The sequence below is a fragment of the Polyodon spathula genome, chromosome 13 (assembly GCF_017654505.1).
Source record: "Polyodon spathula isolate WHYD16114869_AA chromosome 13, ASM1765450v1, whole genome shotgun sequence".
Taxonomy (NCBI): Eukaryota; Metazoa; Chordata; class Actinopteri; order Acipenseriformes; family Polyodontidae; genus Polyodon; species Polyodon spathula.
This window is the reverse complement of record NC_054546.1, coordinates 5,202,313-5,228,931: the sequence shown is the minus strand read 5'-3', so window position 1 is coordinate 5,228,931 and position 26,619 is coordinate 5,202,313. Positions and strand designations below refer to the sequence as shown.

Below are 26,619 nucleotides of genomic sequence, written 5' to 3'. Positions count from 1 at the left end.
TAGTCTTCTATTGCTGTCCAGTTTAATTGAACATATTTTTAAAACAGTCGGTGTCCTGTGGAATTGAGTGGAATTGGTCTGTGCAATGCATACCACAAACAATCCTCAAGGACTTATCTGCAATTAAAATGTTAAGAAATCCTTCCACAGTTACTAGATATAGATCCATTATTTGCCTTAAAGAACCTAATCAAACTGTTTAACCAAGCTTAAAAGTGCATGATTGCACATTCTGTACTCTAGTGGTGTGTATGATTACGTTGCATTTTCTTTTTCTTTTCTAGTTTTTACACTATAAATGAGGTCCAAAAGTTTCAGTACTCCAGACCTATAAGGAAAGGGGAGAAGGATCCGGACAATGAATTTTCAGTAAGAGTCATTTTCTTACTTTTTTTAGTGCATGGTGTTAAAATGTATATATATAGCCAGCCAGAGTTCAACATTAAGATGAGTAAAAAAGGTTCCAGTAATTTGATGTGGTGCTTGACAACAAATGGACTCATGAAAGGGGATTAATCAGTCCAAGAGATGATGTAGAATTGAGGGATATATACAGCTCTGGAAAAAAATTAAGAGATCACTGCAAAATTATCAGTTTCTCTGGTTTTACTATTTATAGGTATGTGTTTGGGTAAAATGAACATTTTTGTTTTATTCTATAAACTACTGACAACATTTCTCCCAAATTCCAAATAAAAATATTGTCATTTAGAGCATTTATTTGCAGAAAATGACAACTGGCCAAAATAACAAAAAAGATGCAGTGTTGTCAGACCTCGAATAATGCGAAGAAAATAAGTTCATATTCATTTTTAAACAACACAATACTAATGTTTAACTTAGGAAGAGTTCAGAAATCAATATTTGGTGGAATAACCCTGATTTTCAATCACAGCTTTCATGCGTCTTGGCATGCTCTCCACCAGTCTTTCACATTGATGTTGGGTGACTTTTTGCCGCTCCTGGCGCAAAAATTCAGGCAGCTCGGCTTTGTTTGATGGCTTGTGACCATCCATCTTCCTCTTGATCACATTCCAGAGGTTTTCAATGGGGTTCAGGTCTGGAGATTGGGCTGGCCATGACAGGGTCTTGATCTGGTGGTCCTCCATCCACACCTTGATTGACCTGGCTGTGTGGCATGGAGCATTGTCCTGCTGGAAAAACCAATCCTCAGAGTTGGGGAACATTGTCAGAGCAGGAGGAAGCAAGTTTTCTTCCAGGAAAACCTTGTACTTGGCTTGATTCATACGTCCTTCACAAAGACAAATCTGCCCGATTCCAGCCTTGCTGAAGCACCCCCAATTCATCACAGATCCTCCACCACATTTCAAAGTGGGTGCGAGACACTGTGGCTTGTAGGCCTCTCCAGGTCTCCGTCTAACCATTAGACGACCAGGTGTTAGGCAAAGCTGAAAATTTGACTCATCAGAGAAGATGACCTTACTTCAGTCCTCTACGGTTCAATCCTTATGGTCTTTTGCAAACCTCAGCCTGGCTCTTCTTTGCTTCTCATTGGTGAAGGGCTTTTTTCTAGCTTTGCACGACTTCAGCCCTGCCCCTAGGAGCCTGTTTCGAACCGTCCTCCCCGTGCACTTCACCCCAGCTGCCGTTTGCCATTCTTTTTGTAGGTCACTTGATGTCATCCTATGGTTGCTAAGTGACATTCTAATGAGTTGGCGGTCATCCCGGTCAGTGGAGAGTCGTTTTCGCCCTCTGCCAGTCTGTAGCTTTGTTGTCCCCAATGTGTGCTGCTTGACCTTGTTCTTATGAACCGCCGTCTTTGAAATTTTAAGGATGGAAGCAACCCGACACTCGCTGTATCCCTCTGCCAGTAAAGCCAGAATTGAACCCTTCTTTTTCTCACTCAAAACTTTCCTTTTCAACTCTTTGGGCATGGTCAGTAGTTATTTTTTTATTCCAATTACTTTTGAGGTACTACTAGCATTGTTTTGCCATCCAGCTGGTCCTATTGCAAGAGGATAGTGATGACCACAGGAGTGTTTTTTTATACTTTTCCTCATTACATAAGATTTGGTTCAGGTGATCCCCTAATCAGTACCTCATTCAGTAGAATGAGGTGTGCCTGTGTTGGAATTCAACAGACACTGGAATGGAATGGCTCCCATACATGTAGAGATGCTGATTTAAGAAAAAGTCTCTTAATTTTTTCCTCTGTGTGTGTGTGTGTGTGTGTGTGTGTGTGTGTGTGTGTGTGTGTATTCCTTCCTGTCTTGCATTGATCCTCAGTGTTATGCAGTGATGTTTGAGTGAACGAAGGCTTCAGATAACATCTGTCCAGGTTTTCACACTTGATAATAATACTGTAAGTGGGGTAAAATGTGTTTAAGGGAGATGTACCATTGGGGCTTTGTAATATTAATCATAAATATACAACACAGACCTTTGTAACTGTGGGCCTGCCAAGATGGAAACAAAGTGCATAGTTTACCAGGGCGACAGAATTCAGGTAGGATGGTTTGAAGGAGACTTCACCTTTTTAAACAACAAGTTAGTTGACTTGGTTAGTTGATAAACACAGCAGCCATTATGCCCTGTAACACTGTAAACAAATGGTGCAAGACATAATTGTCGGTAGATTATTTAAATTGACCTACATTCATTCTGGTGCAATAACTTAATCTGACCTCTGTCTTTTACAAAATAATGTTTGTTATTGAGGGTATCTATTCTTGATCTCAGAAAACCAAGAACACAAAGACTGGAATAGTCCATATTAAACATGGATTTTTTTTTTTTTTTTTTTTTTTTTTTACATATGTTGTATTAGAATCAGCCTTTTTCCCTAGTTATTTAATTAATTATCTATTAAATACATATAATATAAGTCATCATTCCCTCTGGTCATGCACTATTTTTGCAGGATACACATCTCATGTTATTAAAGTAAACCTCTGCACATGTGCAATTTAAAATGCAATTACTTTTAAAGGGTGTTTGTAACTGTAGTTTAGGCCGGGTTTACAGCATTCATGTTGCTGGATGCTTTCAGTCGCTCATGGAAGGTGTATGTAAAATTTGTGTACATAAAACTTGCACATCCAAAAGCAGGGTTTTGTACAAACTAAGGAACAAGAAACATGCTATGTAGAGCTGTAGCTTCAAACAAGTAGAGGTGATATCTGGAACTTACATTCGGCGTAAGCATTTAATTCATAAACCTTTTCCTTTCTTTTACAGAATATGTGGATTGAAAGAACCACTTACGTAATAGCTTACAAGCTGCCAGGTATACTAAGATGGTTTGAAGTTGTATCTGTCTCCATGGTAAGTATGATGCATGATGAAACCAGTCAAGCCTCATAATCAAATAACTATCTTGGGCTTACCTAACAGGATACAATCAATATGATTCTTCCCCTTAAGTGTTGTAGACAGCTTGATCAATGAACACATACGTGTCTTGCTACTAACTGACAGGCCTGTGGAAATTTTCATAAGAGTGCATTGGTTATTGGCTGAGGCTCAAACACTGCAAGTAATTTGTAGTTCATTTATAATTGTGAACATACTAGTAGATGCAGTGCATCAACAAAGTGCAATTTTAAGTGGTAAAAGTAATTGATTTGCAGAAGGGAGTTGACATTTGCACATGTCTTGAAAATAAAAAAAGTGCATGTCATAATTTTGTGTCTTAATTGCTTCTTACATAATGCATGTCAGCAATGTTCTACAGTACGTGTGTCAAAGATTATTAAAGGATAGCTAATCTATCTTTTTTTTCTCAGAATTTGTTTTGTTTTGATGTGAAAACATGTTGTTATTGTAATGTTCCTTGGTCCTTAATGGTGTCTTTTTAAAGTTCAGCTGTGGGACTGAGAAGTGGCACCAGTAATTGAATTTGGCGACCAGTTTTTTTTTTTTTTGGGCTGGCGCCATTGTTCTCTTAAGGCAAAAACTTTGTCTGGAGCCCTGATTTGCAATTTTGTTTTAAAGAAATGTATTTTAAAGAATAAACAGGAGACAAAAGCAAAACCAGACCGTGAAGCTTATTTGACCAAAAGTGCTTTACCAGTGTTATTGCAAACACTTGCACAAGCAAATGAGACAATTGTGTGATTTTTATGTTTTATGCTTAATTTACTGTGTCGTATCGTGACCCTCGTATCACGAAGATGCTGCCGATACCCAGCCCTACTCGCACTTCAATCTCATGTGGAAGTCCACTAAAGTAAAGGCACTAGGATGTAGTTCACTTGGATCCAGAACTGCCTGGTTTAAAATTGTTTTACTTCCATTGGCTATATAGAAACTCAGGTCTTAGATGCAGCATAGTGTACCTCGGAAAGAAAACAAACCCTTCTGGATTTCTCTTGTTTGTGAGCATACACTGTCAATCCATATTAGAAATTAAAGGCACAGGAAAACAGATTATGTATTCATAGCTGGTTTAGAAGGATGGTCATTATAGTGTGTCTTTCATCTATGAAATGTAATTTGCATATAAGTGATCAAATCCCACAGATTGTCCGCAGGATGATGATACAGGCAGTTGTATTCAGATGTAAAATGTTATGCATAATGTCATTATGGTCTCTATAGAGTCTGATTTGGAAATGGGATGCATGAAGATATTAGGTAACTCACCAGAACATTGAATTGAGTTTTGAATTGTAGATGTTATACACATGAACAGTTGATGAGTGGCTTTTACTTTGCACTTCTGTTGTTTTTTTTTTCACTCTAAGCCTGGATTGCCAGAAGGAAACTCACATCTCAGCCCTGAAGTACAAAATGTACCGTGTGACTTTGCGTGGGCAGCTTCTACATATGCACCTGTAATAATGTGCAGCTCATACAGACACGAAAAGCATATTCCACTAATGGCTGTCAATTTAGGATTTCCCTTTAGAAATCCTGACTTGTAGGATTATTGCAGCCCTCTTGTTAAAAGGAAAGATAATTAAGTGTCTTGCACGTACTATAGAATGACCTTTTTTTAAAACAGAAAAGAGTCAGGCACATGAAGAATTGTTAATTGTTGGCCTTTTTGAATATATGATCTTTGTTTATAAGGAATGTTGACCATTTACTATCACAATCTCATCTTCACTGCCTGCACTAACATAGAAAGTTAAACAACATGTTTTTGCTTTTCAAACGATTTTCACTTTGACTTAAGCTAATCTTTTCCTATGACAAAACTATACATGACTCACTTCCTGTGTGACAGGACACTGACTACTTCTGGCATGACAGAACCCCACCTGACAGCACTTTGTTTCCTCTGTTCAACACAGAACACAGTATAAGTCTCAGACAAGGTTCTACTGCACGTAACACAGGAAGTGAATAGGAACTAGAGCGTTGAGAGTAACAGGGTGAACAGCAGTAACAATAACAGACTTCAGCAGTGACAATAGAAAATGTTTTTTTAAAGCCTTGATATCTGCACATTTTAAGCCCACTAGAAAGCTGCCAGATCCCGGGATTTTGAACTTCTAGCAGTTGTATTTCTGTTACTACTACCAGTCACTGCTGCTGCTGGTCACAGTTGTATTTACTATTTCTGCACATACTGTACAGTAACATTGACTGCTGATCTGTAGTCTTGCGCAGTATCTGCAGGTTTTTCCAAGCAATCGGCATTGTGCATAGTAATTAAGCAATTAGATACCCATTACGACTGATACTCAATCTACTTTGCCTCTTAAGATCCCACTGCAGAGTCGTCTTGAGATGAAATAGCTTTGAGGCCACCGCGTCGATGGTCTCAACAGGAGAAACATTCCAGCACTTTGTGGCTCTGTGTTATATTTTGGCACATGGTGACATCTCATTTTCTATTCAAACAGGACCAGATATCCAGCCTCTGCCTGGTGTTTTCTTTGTAGCTTAGTAATGGGTTGAAGCAGTCAGACACTGCAGGGTTAAAGGAAATAATAGAATGATTATTAACATCTAAACCACATTTCCATATTACTGTGAGTCAGTGAGCACCATCTGCTGGTAAAGTCAGCCTTACACATATACTTGAAGGTTATAATATAAGTATCTCTTCAGATATGTTTTTGAATACTGCAATCTAATGCTATATATTCTTGCAAATTACAGTTTGCTTCATTGGAGTAGGTTATTTCAAGAGCGAGTGTATTTTATTAAAGGCATTTGTTAGCACAATCTCAGTGTAACTAACACCCCCACATACAAAGGTATCAAGCACACTCATGCGGGTGAGGTCCTGTCTGATTCCAGTGAAAGAGTGGCAGGCTGACTGCTTGCTTCATTTCAGCTGCGCTTTTTTTTAGCTGACAGTCAATGTACCATCATTGGAGAATACAAGAGATGACCGCTTTCTAAGGAAATGTTCACCTTGCCGGAGCTAAGGGTTAAACTCATTGTTTCCTGGCTTCCAGTTTCTACCTGTTAAATAATAAGCTGTGCCTTCTAAGATGTGGCTAATTGTGTCACGAATTGTTGCATTAATTCAGTTGATTTATGTATAAAACTTATTTTATAAATATACCTTATTTGTTTGAAGCCGTGTATATTGTGATGCATAATGATGGAATGTATGTGTTTTGTGTGTCACGTTTTCTTCTGTTATCTGCAGGTTGAAATTAGTCCTTTGGAAAATGCAATAGAAACGATGCAGTTGACCAATGAGAAGATCAATAATGTGGTTCAGCGGCATTTGAACGATCCCAACCTGCCCATCAATCCTCTCTCTATGCTGCTTAATGGAATTGTGGATCCCGCCGTAATGGGAGGGTTTACAAATTATGAAAAGGTAAATATTTTTAGTAGAAATGTCATTTATTACATATCCTTGATGTCAAATGCTCACATTGGGTTATAGTTGTTGCCAAGATCAATAACCAGATTTGTTTGTTGTTTTTGTTGATGCAATATTCAGCCGTGGCAATGTCAGACTGTTTTTGGTTCTGAAAATGCCATGTTACTGACTTAATTAATATGAAGCAAGATAGATAGGGTAAAGAAAGAGAGCCACAGATGTAATCCGGGCTTTGATTCACTACCATCTAATTGCACCAGCACTATCCACTATCCTATCTCTGTTTAATATATATAGTCTAATTCACCAACCTCTTAAGTTGAAGAGGAAATTAATATTGTGACATTGGATTTCTTTCTGTTTTATAGCATGCCAGTTAATTGCTTTATTATTATTATTAAATAATGTATGTGGGTATTTTTTGATACATCAGAAATGTGTTATTACTATGGGGACTGTTAAAGTAGGTCTCTTCAATCCATTTTTATGCCAAGGTCGACACGCAAAACATGTTTTGCTACATTATTGTATATATATATATATATATTATATATATATATATAGATTAGATATAGATATATATATATAGATATATAGATATACAGTACTGTGCAAAAGTTTTAGGCAAGTGTGAACAAATGCTGTAAAGTAAGAATGCTTTCAAAAATAGACATGTTAATAGTTTATATTTATCAATTAACAAAATGCAAAGTGAGTGAACAGAAGAAAAATCTACATCAAATCAATATTTGGTGTGACCACCCTTTGCCTTCAAAACAGCATCAATTCTTCTAGGTACACTTGCACACAGTTTTTGAAGGAACTCGGCAGGTAGGTTGGCCAAAACATCTTGGAGAACTAACCACAGTTCTTCTGTGGATTTAGGCAGCCTCAGTTGCTTCTCTCTCTTCATGTAATCCCAGACAGACTCGATGATGTTGAGATCAGGGCTCTGTGGGGGCCATACCATCACTTCCAGGACTCGTTGTTCTTCTTTACGCTGAAGATAGTTCTTAATGACTTTCGCTGTATGTTTGGGCTCGTTGTCATGCTGCAGAATAAATTTGGGGCCAATCAGATGCCTCCCTGATGGTATTGCATGATGGATAAGTATCTGCCTGTACTTCTCAGCATTGAGGAGACCATTAATTCTGATCAAATCCCCAACTCCATTTGCAGAAATGCAGCCCCAAACTTGCAAGGAACCTCCACCATGCTTCACTGTTGCCTGAAGACACTCATTAGTGTATCGCTGTCAGATTTTGACTCATCAGTCCAGAGCACCTGCTGCCATTTTTCTGCACCCCAGTTCCTGTATTTCCGTACATAATTGAGTCGCTTGGCCTTGTTTCCACGTCGGAGATATGGCTTTTTGGCCGCAAAACTTCCATGAAGGCCACTTCTGACCAGACTTCTCCGGACAGTAGATGGTTGTACCTGGGTCCCACTGTTTTCTGCCAATTCTGAGCTGATGGCATTCCTGGACATCTTCCGATTGTGAAGGGAAGCAAGCATGATGTGTCTTTCATCTGCTGCAGTAAGTTTCCTTGGCCGACCACTGCGTCTACGGTCCTCAACGTTGCCCGTTTCTTTGTGCTTCTTCAAAAGAGCTTGGACAGCACATCTGGAAACCCCTGTCTGCCTTGAAATGTATGCCTGGGAGAGACCTTGCTGATGCAGTATAACTACCTTCTTGTTGATGTGCTCAGTTTTGCCATGGTGTATGACTTTTGACAGTAAACTGTCTTCAGCAACCTCGCCTTGTTAGCTGAGTTTGGCTGTTCCTCACCCAGTTTTATTCCTCCTACACAGCTGTTTCTGTTTCAGTTAATGATTGTGTTTCAACCTACATATTGAATTGATGATCATTAGCACCTGTTTGGTATAATTGTTTAATCATACACCTGACTATATGCCTACAAAATCCCTGACTTTGTGCAAGTGTACCTAGAAGAACTGATGCTGTTTTGAAGGCAAAGGGTGGTCACACCAAATATGAATTTGATTTAGATTTTTCTTCTGTTCACTCACTTTGCATTTAGTTAATTAATAAATATAAACTATTAACATGTCTATTTTTGAAAGCATTCTTACTTTACAGCATTTTTCACACCTGCCTAAAACTTTTGCACAGTACTGTGTGTGTGTGTGTATATATATATATATATATATATATATATATATATATATATATATATATATATATATATATATATATATATATATATAAGTAGGATACATTCACATAGTACCTATGCAGTGTTGTGATTGTTTACGATTGATGCAAGTAGAGTTGTGACACCATAATAGACTGTATGTCAAATTTCCAATCTTTGTTATTTATTATTATTAAAAAAAAAAAAAACTAAGTTAATAACAGAGCTTAATAAATAATATAGAATAGAAAGTTAATCTCTGATATATTATTGTGGTGTTGCACCTCTACTTGCATCAGTCGTGAACAATATTTGGATATTTGAGAGACTGATCCAGGAGGTAGCCCCAGGAATAGAAATGCTAGTGATTTGTATAAAAGTTGGTGTGTGATACCAGCTTCATATTTTGGACTGTGCTCTAATTGTTTGCCGTGGTAGAGCTGTGGCTAATTTTCTTAATGCTTACAGTTGGAAAACACAGCTTCTAATCTAATTTGGCCCATGAAGAATTTGCAGAATTATGTTGTGGCAATTATGTTATTGCAGTGTGTCTCTTCCCAATTTATTCTGTGACTCCTTATCCCATTATCTTTGATTTTTTTTTTTTTTTTTTTTTAAAACATAATATATCTGAACTTTTGTGACTCATTGATTTTAAGGTGATAAGGTAAGAAGTAAAGTATTTGACCATCAAAATGTCTCCATACCTGGACTTTGTGTTTCAAAACATTTCAAAATTCTGGAAGCTGTTGTGATCCTGAATGCCCCTACATTACAAACTGTTTTGAAGAAACTGCATTTTGCAGCAATGCTAAGTTCATCTCTCTCTCTCTCTCTCTCTCTCTCTCTCTCTCTCTCTCTCTCTCTCTCTCTCTCTCTCTCTCTCTCTCTCTCTCTCTCTCTCTCTCTCATCTATTAGAGGATATCTACGGTCTCTCTGCCTAATATATTCTATATATAGTCCCTATATCTATATATATATATATGTGTGTGTGTCAGTGTGTATTTTATAAATATAAAAAATCAATAAAAACATAAAGATATATTTTCTGTCCATTTTAAATTAGCTATCAAACAAAAACTAGTTAATAACTCATCTGTAAAAGGCTGACATCCATCTTACTGTTTGTCTTCATAAAATATATCTATAACCAGTCTCTTTCTCTTATAAATCAACTTCATGTTGACACTTCTGTGTCAGCTGAAGCCGTAGCATTTCTCGTGTGAGTCACTAAGCGGTGTGCATCCTCTGGGGTCCTTCTCCCTTGAAAATGTTATCATGACACTGAGTAATGTATTTTTCCCCCCTCTGTTGTCATCAGGCTTTCTTTACTGAGAAGTACATGCAAGAACATCCCGAGGATCTGGACAAGATTGAAAAACTAAAGGATCTGATAGCCTGGCAGGTAAGGCTTTCCTAGCAAAATGTAACAGTACCCTTCACTTTGACATGGCTGCAGCTGTGTGTCTTTTTATTTAAGTAAACAAAATATACTTGACAATAAGACTAAGACAATGTGACAAGCAAACATCTGAAGTAAATAAGTGTTTTAAAGACCTTTTAGAAGTTTCTTTCTTACAGGCAGCATAGTTAGTCAAAGATTGGGATGCTGTAAAAGATAAGGACATTCTGTCTGAATTTGATTTTGTTTTTTTAACACAGAAATTGCCAAATCTAATAACTTCTTGTGAAATAAAAAGGTGTTACTTTGTTTTGCAATCCTTTATTTTTTTCAGGGAAAACTTTATCAAGAGACAGACAGACAGATAGAAAGAACAAAAAACACTACTGGTTCTTGAAGCCAACAGTATCATTTCACACGTCTTCAGATGTTTACAGATTATAAAGAGTGAAAATAACAGATGGTCCTGTGTGTTTCCATACCTTAGAGCTGAAGCTTCTGAGAATTGAATTCTTTAAAAAGTTAAGGCTGTAAACATCAGTATCAAATACCCACCTTAAGTGTTATGCAGTGTGTCAGCTGGCTTCTCGCAAGAATTTAAGTGACATGAATATGGGTTTTATTTGTTTTTTTTGTATCTCTGTTCCCATCAGTCTCTTTGGCATCCTACTGATCCATAGTTATAATTTGGTTTACAGACAAGTTCTATTGTTCTGATGCCAATGCCAGGGTCTGTAAAGCAAGGGATTGAAGATTTGCACAGTGCAATAAACTATTTTGTACAGCTGAACAATGTACGTTGTGCTTGAGTGTTAATGTGTAGAAATCTTGCAGATAAAGTCCTGTTACTTTAGAATGGTTTGTCTTTGATACTGTAAGCACAGGTACCAAGAAGCAGCAATAGCCGCTTGTCATGTAGAGCAGTGTGTTTGAGATATGTTCATATCCCAAATCAAACTAAGAACCCTGAGATCTTTAACAGAAGAAAAGGTGGACCAGCCAATAAGAGGTGCAGTTTAAATGGCCATTTAAATATATTTACAGTGCATGTCTTTAGTAAATGTAGCAATATCCCTACTCTTTGACCATGAATATTTTTGAAGCAGGGAGATATTTCTTCTTCAAAAAAGGCTGGGATGTCTGCTATAGTATGGTTCTGCTGAGAACAAGGAAATAAGACTCCCATTGCATGGCAGTGTGATACATTTCAGATTTAACCCTGAGCTGTGCAGGTAACAAGTTTCGGTGTGTCTAATTAATCTCACAGTAAAACCTGCAATGGCTGGAAATGCTATGCAATAGGAGTCTTGTTCCCATCTCTGCATTGCACGAACACTTCCTTTCATACTCCAGGTAATTTAATTGATTCATTAATTAAATGATTAATAAAATGTCTGCTCTATGTTGAGATCTGATTTAAACAGGCAAAGGTTTAAATTCCTCCAAATCAGAAGTTTTCTCTTGTGCACCTGTCTGTAACCAGAGCTTTGTATGTATCTTTGCATTTTGAGTACTTGCATGTACCTGCCAACCATCTCCTTAATTAGTGAATTGAACAAGTTAAATCATTGACCTGGTCTAAATAAACCTCACTTTTGCAGTATGCAACATTGGGGTAATGAATAAATTGTACAGCAGCTTCCAAACAGTTTCAAAGCTAAAGGCACCCATGTTAACCAGTAGAGCATTTACTTATTTAATAGCCACAGACTTTCAGGGCAGAGTACTAGATACGTGTTATGTGCAGAAAAATCACTACCTTTAAGAGTATTTTAGAAGGCAGACTACATCCTTTGCACTTGCCTTGGCTGCTTTTAAAAGTTCAGGGAGCATGTCACAGGTATTTATTTTCATTTTGTTTGACAGTACTTCACCATAACAGTCCAAGGATCTGTGTTGTTGTTTTTCTTAAATCCGATAGATCAGCTGTAATATAGACATGTTTAATACAATCTGTGTATGTGGATTACCCTAAATTAGAGAATCCACTATGAGATGCTAATTTCGGTTGTGTCATCAAGCCTGATCCAAACTAATTTCCATATATAAAATAAAAGCAGTCAGCTACTCCCGATTTAGCATTTCTGCACCATGCAATAGGAACGTGCTGGCATTCACAGGAAACTTTGTGAGGTGTTTGCATAATGAAAGGCCTTAAAAAGCACATGTAAAATAATAACTAGAGTCGCCCTGATAGTTTTGACAGGTACTGAATCAAATATATCTGAGTCTTCTTAGAAGGGACTTTACATACTTGAATAACAAATGGTTATGGCTCATAACAGCTTTGCAACTGATTCAAGTTTTGTGCAGCTCAAATTTGTCACTTTGTCATTAAAGCAGATGTTTTTTTTTTTTTTGTTTTTTTTTTGCAAGCCCTGTTATCTCATCGTTCAATCCTGTTTCAAGCAGGGATGACAAGCTAGTTTAATCAAAACAAGGAAACTCACCAATCGAGACACAAGACAAGTCAAATGCCTAGTATGTAATCGCTGTGGCTGATGCAAAACAGACTAATAGACAAACAACTATTAAATATTGCAACAAAAAAATTCATAAAAATAAAGAAACAGACTAGTGTCAACGTCTTAACTAAATCCTAATGTGTGAATAAAAAGATTATCATCATCACATGTTTTATAACATGGACACTGGAATGCGAAAACAAACCTTTCAATAACAAGACAGGAGGTATTAACACATAACTAGACCACATCAAGAGTACATGACAAAGCTGAATAAAACTAGTTATGAAGTGTGGAGGGTCTCGCCGCAGCATCACTTTTCCAGCAGATAAAAATCTGGGAGTTAACCCCCTCTTGACGAGAATATGAAAACTAGACTACTTGATGCTCTATGCAACAAATTAATTAAATTCAATGAACGAATCACTACCTTTAGGGGCTTATTTTACCCCCTTATCAAGGCATTTCAAAAAATGAATTTCATATATATATGCCCTGAATCCAGTACAGTCAACAGTGTATATGATCATGGAGTCAAGGTCATCTGCTTATAGTTTGATGTTTCCCCTTTTCCTTGAAAAGCATCTGCAAGCACTTCTCCCCGTTGGCTTTTATTGAACAGTGAAAAGACTAATGAACGTGAAAGCAAACCTTCACATGACAGTTAACAATACAACACTGAATAGCTTATGATATTGAACAGTTTTAATAGCACATCTACTAGTGTTGGGACCGTTAGTTAAATCGCAATACGTACGTTCAAAAGCTGTGAATCTGTTTCTGTACAAAACCTTTTCCTTTTCATGTACTCCTGTATTCATCCCCTTACCCCTCTGCCCCAAAAACACTTTTACGGCACTCTTGAATTTTGAAAAGCTTAAAGGACTACAGAAATAAACAAGTTCCTCAGAGAATGGAATCGAGCCTAAACTCTCATATCTATATACAGAATAAAAAAGTCCCTTTTATAGTGAGGACAATAGAAAACGTCACATGTGTCTTCTCCTCAGGGAATTTTAACATTATTTCTGTAATTATTCAACTTTGCTGTTTCAATTACCTCAAGTTACCTTCTTATAATTTTCTACACTAAACTGTGTCATTGTTTTCCATTAGGTACAGTACTGCAAACACAATTTTTCAACACAAAATGGTAATGTAGAGTACACAACAGCTGACTATTACATGTAAGCGGTGCCACTCTGTTGCCATTGCCACCCTTGACCAGCTTCACCCAATTTAAATGCATTATTGAAGAAGCACTTAGTCCTGCTGCAGGGTTTTGAAGAAAAGCATGCAACACTACGAGCTGGCAAAAGGCCACAACATAATCTATGTGTGCAGGTGTAATAGAATATGAAAATGATCCCAGCATTTTGCATGAATGAATGAAAGAGCACACTCTGGGATCCTACTTGGTCTTACAGATGTTTTTTGTACCTATTTTTCTTTGGCATTGTAAATAAACCTCACTTTTGCAGTATGCAACATTGGGGTAATGAATAAATTGTACAGCAGCTTCCAAACAGTTTCAAAGCTAAAGGCACCCATGTTAACCAGTAGAGCATTTACTTATTTAATAGCCACAGACTTTCAGGGCAGAGTACTAGATACGTGTTATGTGCAGAAAAATCACTACCTTTAAGAGTATTTTAGAAGGCAGACTACATCCTTTGCACTTGCCTTGGCTGCTTTTAAAAGTTCAGGGAGCATGTCACAGGTATTTATTTTCATTTTGTTTGACAGTACTTCACCATAACAGTCCAAGGATCTGTGTTGTTGTTTTTCTTAAATCCGATAGATCAGCTGTAATATAGACATGTTTAATACAATCTGTGTATGTGGATTACCCTAAATTAGAGAATCCACTATGAGATGCTAATTTCGGTTGTGTCATCAAGCCTGATCCAAACTAATTTCCATATATAAAATAAAAGCAGTCAGCTACTCCCGATTTAGCATTTCTGCACCATGCAATAGGAACGTGCTGGCATTCACAGGAAACTTTGTGAGGTGTTTGCATAATGAAAGGCCTTAAAAAGCACATGTAAAATAATAACTAGAGTCGCCCTGATAGTTTTGACAGGTACTGAATCAAATATATCTGAGTCTTCTTAGAAGGGACTTTACATACTTGAATAACAAATGGTTATGGCTCATAACAGCTTTGCAACTGATTCAAGTTTTGTGCAGCTCAAATTTGTCACTTTGTCATTAAAGCAGATGTTTTTTTTTTTTTTTTTTTTTTTTTTTGCAAGCCCTGTTATCTCATCGTTCAATCCTGTTTCAAGCAGGGATGACAAGCTAGTTTAATCAAAACAAGGAAACTCACCAATCGAGACACAAGACAAGTCAAATGCCTAGTATGTAATCGCTGTGGCTGATGCAAAACAGACTAATAGACAAACAACTATTAAATATTGCAACAAAAAAATTCATAAAAATAAAGAAACAGACTAGTGTCAACGTCTTAACTAAATCCTAATGTGTGAATAAAAAGATTATCATCATCACATGTTTTATAACATGGACACTGGAATGCGAAAACAAACCTTTCAATAACAAGACAGGAGGTATTAACACATAACTAGACCACATCAAGAGTACATGACAAAGCTGAATAAAACTAGTTATGAAGTGTGGAGGGTCTCGCCGCAGCATCACTTTTCCAGCAGATAAAAATCTGGGAGTTAACCCCCTCTTGACGAGAATATGAAAACTAGACTACTTGATGCTCTATGCAACAAATTAATTAAATTCAATGAACGAATCACTACCTTTAGGGGCTTATTTTACCCCCTTATCAAGGCATTTCAAAAAATGAATTTCATATATATATGCCCTGAATCCAGTACAGTCAACAGTGTATATGATCATGGAGTCAAGGTCATCTGCTTATAGTTTGATGTTTCCCCTTTTCCTTGAAAAGCATCTGCAAGCACTTCTCCCCGTTGGCTTTTATTGAACAGTGAAAAGACTAATGAACGTGAAAGCAAACCTTCACATGACAGTTAACAATACAACACTGAATAGCTTATGATATTGAACAGTTTTAATAGCACATCTACTAGTGTTGGGACCGTTAGTTAAATCGCAATACGTACGTTCAAAAGCTGTGAATCTGTTTCTGTACAAAACCTTTTCCTTTTCATGTACTCCTGTATTCATCCCCTTACCCCTCTGCCCCAAAAACACTTTTACGGCACTCTTGAATTTTGAAAAGCTTAAAGGACTACAGAAATAAACAAGTTCCTCAGAGAATGGAATCGAGCCTAAACTCTCATATCTATATACAGAATAAAAAAGTCCCTTTTATAGTGAGGACAATAGAAAACGTCACATGTGTCTTCTCCTCAGGGAATTTTAACATTATTTCTGTAATTATTCAACTTTGCTGTTTCAATTACCTCAAGTTACCTTCTTATAATTTTCTACACTAAACTGTGTCATTGTTTTCCATTAGGTACAGTACTGCAAACACAATTTTTCAACACAAAATGGTAATGTAGAGTACACAACAGCTGACTATTACATGTAAGCGGTGCCACTCTGTTGCCATTGCCACCCTTGACCAGCTTCACCCAATTTAAATGCATTATTGAAGAAGCACTTAGTCCTGCTGCAGGGTTTTGAAGAAAAGCATGCAACACTACGAGCTGGCAAAAGGCCACAACATAATCTATGTGTGCAGGTGTAATAGAATATGAAAATGATCCCAGCATTTTGCATGAATGAATGAAAGAGCACACTCTGGGATCCTACTTGGTCTTACAGATGTTTTTTGTACCTATTTTTCTTTGGCATTGTACCTAAAAGGCTCTATTGAGAAAAAGTTGGCCACAGAGATTTACAGTAATCAATAACGTCATCACCCTGTACAGGCAAAATACTCTGATCAAAATGTGTGGTTTTTTTTGTTTTTTTTTCTTATTGAGTACAATCATAAGGTGGTCAACTAGTAATTTATTGCTGGAAGGATGTTTGTGTTCAAGCCACCTACACCTTGCCACCCGCCTGCTTAAAATGCTATCAATTACCCCTTTCTCATAACCAGCTCAATTTTAGGTTTCCAGGGGCAGCATTATAATGAGTGAGGGTGGAGTGCACAGAACAGCAGCAGTCGTGGGTAACTAGAGAAAATCAGCTAAAGCGGGGTTGTGCTCCCCATTAAAACCAGCTGTACATACAGATCTAAGACATTTTTAAAGAATGTGTTTGTGAAAAGATGGTATTCAAAATTGCATTATATCTAAAGTTATAAGGCTATTTCTGCACTGTGCAAGTTAAGATCCTTTATTGATTTTCCTTGCTGGATGATCTATTCTTATTCAGAAAGTAGGCTCTGCAGAAAATACATAAATACCAAAATGGCTGTTGTGTTCTATCTTAAATAACTGATATTTTTATTTATATTGATTGGTCAAAACAAAAAATGAAATGCTGCAGGTTTCAGAGCAGTCTCCTTTCCAAGTTTTATCCAATAGGGTTTACACTTACACACTTCTGAAGATAAGACAGCAGATTCAATATTTGGCCATTTGTAATTAACAATTAAGGATTGAACACCACAGTAGCATCAACATGTACCTTACCTTTCGAACAGTATCATCACTTTAGGAGAGTTTATACATGTTGTACACTTGGGTAATCCAGTATTCTATGCAGTATACTATGGTGTTCTGGTAAGGTTGTATAGAGGAATGTGCATTAAACACAAGCCAAAACAAAACCCTTTTACGCATTATACACAGGGTACACATTTAAAATATGGTACTATGTATACTAGGTTTAAATATGGATGAAAGAGAACAACAAAGATTGGTAACTGTGGTTTGTCTTGCTAGAGTAGTTTTTATCTCCTGGGTATTACTCAACTGTTTGTTTTCATTGTCCTAATGCATTGCTATATCATCCTTTCCGGAGGTTGTCACAGGCTTGTTCTTTCAATGGCAGCATCAAAGAGTTGTTGCAGTTACAGTTATCCTTTAAATATAACCTTACAGCTGTGGTGCCCTTGGATTGAATGGAGTGATCAAGCAGGATTAGAACACTGGACAATGTTCTAGAACCAAGTACTATATGAACATACACTTAATTTAAAGGAAATAAAATAATGTGCTCTTACGATTGCCTCTCTTACATTTGATTTAAAAGTTAGTTTAATCCAGTTATTGTTGGCGAGTTATGTATGTTCTACTTTCTCTGTAAGCTTTGATATGATTGTTCTGTACTGTTTGTTTCTTAACAGATCCCATTCCTGGCTGAAGGAATCCGCATACATGGAGAGAAAGTTACAGAAGCATTGAGGCCCTTCCATGAGAGATTGGAAGCTTGCTTTAAGCAGCTAAGAGAAAAAGTAGAAAAGCAGTATGGGGTCAAAGTACTTGTAAGTAAATCCAGAATTAAATATGTATGCATGAAGATTGTTAGTCATGTTTGAGCTACTTCAGGGAATTTGGAGAGAGGTGTACGTGAAATAAAAAGACTCTTTCCAAAAATCTAAAACAGCTTTCTGTAAATGTAATTACTTATTCTTTATTTATTTTTTATTAAAATAATTTTAGATTTATTATTTATTAACTTTTTTTTGGCAAAGTGGCTTCACATGGATAAATACCTCCAGATTAACATAAACATTGTCGAAGTAGCTTCATGTACATACACATTTACACACACACACCTATCTCTCTCTCTCTCTCTCTCTCTCTCTCTCTCTCTCTCTCTCTCTCTCTCTCTCTCTCTATATATATATATATATATATATATATATATATGCATATGCATGCACTATTAACATTAGGTAAATAGATTGTGTTTACAATTAGGGGTGCTTAAAATTCAAAGGTAGAGCACAGCACACAGTCACGCTAAAGAATCAAGAAGTGTAGTTAACATATTTATTGACTTATGAAATACAATTCAAATTTGCTGCAGTATGTCCACTTCATTTCAAATCTTTTCACCAAACAAATTTTAAAGCTACAGTGTGCACTGCAAAAGAGCATCATGAAAAAAACACATTTGTAGGTGAAAAATACTAGAATAAAAGTAGCTAAATTTAAAAAAAATATACAAACAGGTGACATTTTCGTCCACTAAAATAAATGGCTTTACATAACCTCTGTAAGGAAGAAATGGCAATGTCCAGTGAGAAAACACAGCACAAAATAATACATTAACATCCAAAGTAGCACTATTGCATTAAAATGTTCAATACAAAAAAAATGACTGTTATAAGCTCTTGCAGTGTCTAAATTATATATTTATTTTTTTAAATAATCCAGAATATGGATTGTTGCACAACTCGAAAGGGTAATCAGTCAGACATTGGAGTCTGCATCACCTGATTTAAAAACGCCTAACACGTCTTCATCATCAGAACCTTCATCATTGATGATGCAAGCAATTGTCTGAATCATTAATGCACAGAGCAACTACTAGGCGATTTTTTTCCATTCACGTGATATTTCTCCTCAGGCATTATTTGCGCATGGTTATTAAAAACCAGAAATTAATGGTGAAAATGTTGCTGTCGTTCAAACCGGGGTGTTGAGACTGCAGAGGTGTGTGTGTGTGTGTGTGTGTGTGTGTGTGTGTGTGTGTGTGTGTGTGTGTGTGTGTGTGTGTGTGTGTGTGTTAATACGAATAGTTAGTTCTTCCGTAAGTAGGCATTCATGGCACATAATGTATGGAACTACTCTATAGAGTTAAAAAAAAAAACAAAAAAAAAAAAAACAGTCAACAGCAGTGACATATAAACCATGTATACCCTGCTTGATGACACTCTAGAGATGAGGTTGGTCGCACACTCAAAAATCTATTTTTCTTTAAGACTTAACCGCTAATATTATAAATTCCTCTTACATTTTGTTTGAAGAAAAAAAATAAATAAACATTTTGTTATTGTTGAAACAAATCAGAAAACAAACACAACACGGTTTCAACACACAGTATGTCTTCATCAGGTGTTGAAAGAAAGATGCAAGTTTATTACTTGGGCCTTGTTAAAATAATGTTTTGTGATATGAAATTGCAAGGCCCTTTTTAAGCAACCTGTTTATAATGAGCCAGACTCCTCCTTGTTATTTCCGGTGTTTCGTTGGTTCAGAAGCTTGATTCCACAGAATTTAAACAGTAAGCTGTTCTTTGCAGCCAGGCCTGTCACTAGTGTACATTTCCTGGAGATTTATGGTACCATTTTAATACGGTATAATTTTTGATTTTTTTAAAAATGATTATTTATTTAATTTATTTTAATTAAACGCATTCACGTTTTTTGAGTCGAGTGCCTAGCAGTGCTAAGAAGTCATGTATATGATTGTGAATGAAGGGAATCATTAGAAGCCCAGCTGTAGAAGGAGGTTAGTGTTAGAGTATGTTTACAAACTTTATTTTTTAAAGCAGCGTTACCATGATTTAACATTGCCTGCTATAGAGAAATCACAATCGCATGACATTGAATAGTGACTGTTCATTATTGATTATTTACTGTCGGAAAGGGGAATTTACATGAAATGAATTATTGTTGTTATTTATCATCAATCCTGTGCAGCCCATGTTGTGAAAATAATATATGTGTTCCACCATTTAGTTCCAAGGACAGAGCAGTGCTTTGCATTGACAGTGAAGAGATACATGTGACGCATCAATAACACGTTTACCACCACCAGGGGAGATGACTAAGGGAATTTGTGCACTTGTTGTTATCCTGCCGGTGTTTCTACTCCTGATTAAAAGTGCTAGGACGCAGCTGCAACAAGTAATGCTCTTGAGTGAACTGATAGCTTACTACATGAATATGAAAGTATATTTAATTGCTGCTTTCTAATCAGTAAAACACATCTAATTATTGCAGCCGTCAATTGTAAATAAATAAATAAATAAAGGTCACCTCGGATTAATTTAATCACAGAGCGTTGGAAACCTGGGGGTTTAATTGATTAGTAAATATTTGTATTTCTGCTAACCCTTTCTAACTCTTGCATAGGGAAAGCTTAGTAATTTGTGATATGTTGTGTAGCAGCGTTCTCCTGCCAGTGTACTCAGTTGTGTATGGGCCTTGTCTCGTGTGTGCAGCAGCAGCCGTCTGCGATTGATGAGAGACGAGGGTGCCGGCCCAGGTCCATGATCAGGTCCTTCACAATGCCGTCATCACAGAGACCCCTGTCTGTCGTGTCGATGTCATCCATATCCTCAGACAACTCTCCATCTAGGCCTGGTTCTGACGGGTTTGTATTTAGGGTTGTTAAAAGGGGCTGCATTGAAAGTACATGTTCCATCCTGCCCTTGGGGATAGTATAATAATCTGTATTTTTATATAGCGCCTTTCATAGTGGACCACCATCACAAAGCGCTTTACAAGATACGAGACTAGGGTGGTTGAGCTGCGTATCAGCTGCAGAGTCACTTCCAACAACATCTCACCCGAAAGACGAAGCACAAGGAGGTTCAGTGACTTGCTCAGGGTCACACAGAGAGTCAGTGGCTGAGCAGGGATTTGAACTGAGAACCTTCTGTTTACAAGCCTGTTTCTTTAACCACTGGACCACACAGCCTGTTCATTACTATGTTTCTAGTGTGCAGAGTAGTTTGATGGTTTTAAGAAATGTGCTACTATCCACTGAAAGAAAAAAATTGAAGCCAACAAGGGAAATGCAAGGACATTGGTGCACCACATCGTCCCCACCTAGGACTGGGACTCCCATTCTTATCTTTTATTAAATTAAACCCATAGTTTCCAACTTATGGATTTGCTATTGTGGTAATATTCAGTTATGGCTTGTATATTGTGTTACTGGCTGCCTTCAATACAAATGTAAAGGTCAGTGAAAGGTGGTGTTATGTCCATTACACAGAAAAGCTTCCAGAATGCATTAAGGTTTCCATTTCTACCAGCAGAACGCCAAAAGCCAATAAAATAAGAGGGCGAAATGAAATTGCTGATCTTTATTTGTGGCAATTAAACACTATTCTATGACTTAATCATTGAAGTATTTAACGACCTTGCTTGTTAAAATATATATACTGCCACTTAGTATTCCTGATATAGGGTGAAGGGTTTATGACTACTTTGTATAATCAAAAGTGTCAGATGCTCTGAGATTGCAACTGCACTGAAAGATTCATTACTGCTTCTCATTTGCATACAATAAGGCCAGTTGAATTAGTATGTCACATTGACTTCATCCCAATTATAGTAGCCAAAGAATATTACAGTATGTTGTATGACAGAATTAAAATTGGAAGAAAAACTAAAATATGAAGCATTCTGTAAAGAGAACAAAAAAACTAGAAGACTTGCGTGTTGACAGTTCATGTCAAGACTTATGTTTGAATTTGAAAATATAGAAACGCCATTAAATATAGTAAAAGCAATTAAATGTGTCATATTCAACAATTGTCGATACCCAGTCAGCTATCTGCCTGTGTATAGTTAACATCGTGTAACAATTTTTTTTTTTTTTTGTTCCTGGGTAGTAAGTGTTATTTCCTAATTGCTTATGCCTCAAAAGTATAGAAAATGGCAATTATTCCCCACAAACTTTACTTTTGTGACCAGGACAGTGATATTTTGAAATATCACTATTTCCAGTGGGGAAAACGGGCAAATTTGTGAGTTTTCGTTCACATAAATTCAGAAACAAACAACATATGAATCCAAATTAACATGTATTTATACTAAAGTAATACAAAAATGACTACAAAAGATTTAGAAGTGAGTAGTTTTTCGAGATTTACGATTATACTGGGAATAATAAATTGTGTTACATAGTGTAATTCAGAAATTGCCTCTGTGAAGTCCGGAAAGAAAATTGACATGGTGGTCCTTGACGTCTGTTAATTTCTGTCTAAGGTGCAGACGCTATGATGCAGCTGTATCATCTCAAGGAGAAAAAATTGTTGGTCTAAACTAGGAGTCCCGTAGTAGGATATTATGTTTTTTAGGGGGTCTATGTAAAAAATATGATCCAATCAATTTAATGAGAAGCAGTAAGCACTCGTTTTTCTTTTTTCGTCATTTTTATATATATATTTTTTCCCCTCCATTACCTATTTAGCTTTGCTCTAGAGCCCCTTCTGCCAAAGAAACAGCACTTCAAGTCTCAGGATAAACTGGACAAGGATGACCTTGACAAAGAGAAGAAAGACAAGAAGAAGGAGAAGAGGAACAGCAAACACCAGGAGGTGTTTGATAAAGAGTTTAAAACTGCTGAGATCTCCCTGCAGCCCACAGAGGCTGTCATTCTCTCTGAAACGGTAACACTTCTGGCGCATTGAACTTTCCTGTTGTTGGTTGTTTTTAGGTCATTTGCATTTTAATGATTGTGATACAATTGTTTGTTTTAGTAAGCTGCCTGTGGTTGTTTGTTTTAAGGGGGTTTGTTCAGTATAAATCTAATTTTGGTGATGAATGATTTAATTACAAAAGGAATTGAGGTTAATATGCTTGCTTCTTAAGTTATCTAATTTGTGTTTCATTAAAACTATTTAGTTTTAAGTACTTAAAAAATTAATCGACTTTGGTTCCTTTACCATCACAAAAGAATAGGCAGTTGACTTCCTTTGAATGCCGCACCAGCTCCTAAACTACTGACCGAAAACGTACATGATGTATGAATTTGGAACACATTTCATATAGAGATAACGTTACAATGGGCCAAAGCTTTTTTTTTTTTTAAATACAGCTTTTTATGACTTATACTTTTTTTAAATTTATTTCAGGAGTGTTTTGTCTGGATGATCATTATAAATGACATGCTGTTATATTTCAGATCAGTCCACTGAGACCACAAAGGCCAAAGAGTCAGGTGTTGAGTGTGATGACAGGTGACCGGCGCTTCTCTGTCTCCCCTAGCCCCCTTTCAGCCACGTCTGGACCCCCTGCAATCACCTCCAGGACCAGGATGGCCTTTAGTTTACAGATAGGCTCCAGTAAGTACAACCCACTGTAAGGCAACATGCATAGTGTATAGGCTGTCCTCCACACACACACACACACACACACACTCTCAGCTTTTCAGTTACCAAGTGAGATTGTGCATGTCCTACTTGATTTACATTGTCGTGGATACTATTCTAGATAGTCTAGTTGAGAACACACATGCAAGTGTGTGTGTGTGTGTCTGTCAGTGGTGGTGGTCGGGGGGGGATTTAAAGCTGAGCCAGAGTAGTTAATGAGAGGGTTTAAAGATCATACAGTGCTCTTAAAAGAAGAGGAATAGCAGTTTAGCGTCTATACTCTCTGCCAATCAATAGTGTATATGTATTAGTGATATTTGAAGCTGGATGTGGAATAGTTAAAATCCTTTCATTCACTTTTCTTAATGGAAAATGGTACCATTGAAATAAAGGGAGGTTTATATTCAGCTTTCTCTCTTGCTCAAGGACACCCCAGCCAGAATTTTGTTCATTATTTCTGTTTATTTTTCTTGTTTAGGTATTTGCACTAACAGACTAATAACATGTTCTTCTGAATACAGGCATGGAACTGAATGGTATGGGTTGCCCAGAAAGAACAGATATCCCACCCCCTCTTCCTATAAAAAGCAACACGGGTGATTATGGAAATCTCATGGATAATCAAGACTTGACGACTCCTACTACACCCCCACCTCCTCCTCCACATCAAAGGGTAAGTTTTCTTAATGATGTGGGTCTTATATTGTAGAAGGCAGATTGATGTAAAGGATGAAACTTAAGAGTTTCCCCACAAGATTTGAAAAAATACAAAATAAAAAAATATATATCTGATGTAGCATTAAAAGGCACCAGTCTTCCTCTTTTATAATAACCCTGCTCTGTGCTGTAGCTAGATTGTACTGGTTGAAGCAGATAAAATATTATTTATATAACACCACTGAGATGGGCAGGTCCGAGGCGTGTAATTCATGGGCTGATTTACTTTGCTTTTTACGTTATTCAGGATTTTGGTGGTATTGCTGTTAAAAAAAATTGACAGGTACAACAGACAGGTAGTAAAATGGAACCTGTGCAGATAACTTGCATTCAATCAACAGTGATTTAGTTTCCAAGGTTCACATCTAAGCTACGTTAGTGTTTGTTTGAGGGTGGTAATGAAAAATCCAAAGCTTAAATTGGTTGTGTTATTAAAGAAAGCAACGTATCAATACACTGGAATCGGGTGTGAAAAAGAAAGGGAGAAAATGGTTTCTTCGGAACCTTTCCCCATTTTGGATTTTCCAATTGTAGAACCTTCCTGGATGTTTATGATCTAATGAAGGATGGAAATGCGACTCTCGTTGCATTACAGTTTGATCCATTCACAGTCTTATTATGGGTTGAGTAAGACACAGCTGAACTCATTACCTGTACACTGTAGCTAATCAAACTCATATTAAAACCTGGAAGGGGGGGGGGGTACTTTGCAATAGGAATCTTATTTCCATCCCTGCTAATGTATGCTTGTTTGCTCTTCTGAAAGCAACAACATGCATTTTAAATTACTGCCATGTATTGCACTTGCATCTTAGTCATGATGACCATTGATTTTGTGCATGTATTTACCCCTTAAATCTGAACTGGGACAGGAGGTATTTAATCTTTCAACTTCTTATTTTTCAGCATCTTCCTCCACCATTGCCAAGCAAGACCCCTCCCCCTCCACCACCCAAGGCAACTCGAAAGCAAACGTCCAGTGACTCTGGAATTGTACAGTAATAGAAAGTGTGTTTTTTAAGACCCCAAAGACTAAGCTGTCATATTCTCTTCCTTTTTTTATTGTGTTTTCTTCCTTTTTTTCCCCATACAGCGTGAAAAGATGATTACCCCATTTGGGCCTGCGCAAATGAACTTTTGTTTTAGCGTGATGATTCTGTCAGATGGAGGAATTTGTTTTTTTCCTATTGCACAGACTATTAAACACGTCTTCAGCTACTGAGTTGTTGATACTAACTAGTGCATAATATCACAAGCATATACATTCTAACATGTTGCTCTGTTTTACATACTGACAGGTGGGGAGACTTTATTATGTTGGTTTTCTGTTTAATAATGGTATGAGCTGTTGACTGAATGATGATTGGTTATTGAATTTTATAGAAACTACTACAATACTGCCAATATGATCTAATCATTCTGTACAGAGGTTTGTGTATATATGAGCTTTTTTTTTTTTTTTTTGTTTTATGGTGCCAGTTTATTTCGTAACACTATAATAGTATCTCGCAAGTAAATGCAAAAAGGGCTTTTAGATTTTAAGAATTACAGGGACTGTAAAGTACAATGGAAACTTCTGTAACTTTTTTAACAGATTGTATTTAATACTCTAAATAATGGGGTTTGGTGTGTTTGCAGCAAACTTATTTTCTACTGTTCCCTCTTTGTGTTCTCATTGTATATTATTTGTTGAAATATTATGTAATCGTGATATAGAATAGGATTTACAGTTTCAAATTCACTACTGATGCCAAAATAAAATGTTCAAATTGTACATATATTGTATATATTTTAAAAAAATTTCTTTTTTCTTATGTCCAGTATAGGGTGGCATACTATAAATGAATGGGTTTTCATCTTGCGCAAGTTTTATTTTTAGTTTTAGTTTTAATAAGAACACTTTCCATCAGACAAGTCTCCAAGCTAGTCTCGCACCGGTCTGTTTTTATCCTCATAGAATAGATTTACATGTGAATGGCAGTTTTGCATGCAGTAGGATGAGTTTGCATTGGCAGCTTGAAGCTACTGAAATTGGCACCAAATCCAGTGAATTCTACTGGGGTGTAAGCGCAAAGTTTGTGGGGTGAGGGAATATAAGGCTCTTACTCTAACCTTATATAATATGATATTGACATTGATCTGAGCATTCAGACTGCTGACTTTTA

At 36.8% G+C, this 26,619-nt stretch overlaps 1 protein-coding gene across 1 annotated transcript in view; it reads left to right on the top strand.

Moving 5' to 3' along the window:
- The window catches only part of LOC121326054 (dedicator of cytokinesis protein 1-like), a 201,212-nt gene extending 174,980 nt beyond the window's left edge, over positions 1-26,232 (top strand). Inside the window, 10 exon segments of the mRNA XM_041269203.1 lie at positions 285-369; positions 3,199-3,285; positions 6,572-6,748; positions 10,233-10,316; positions 18,027-18,164; positions 20,861-21,006; positions 22,837-23,035; positions 23,551-23,710; positions 24,259-24,410; positions 25,361-26,232. Of these exon segments, the coding sequence (XP_041125137.1) occupies positions 285-369; positions 3,199-3,285; positions 6,572-6,748; positions 10,233-10,316; positions 18,027-18,164; positions 20,861-21,006; positions 22,837-23,035; positions 23,551-23,710; positions 24,259-24,410; positions 25,361-25,456 (1,324 nt within the window). The 3' untranslated portion in view covers positions 25,457-26,232.
- The last annotated feature ends 387 nt before the right edge of the window (positions 26,233-26,619 follow it).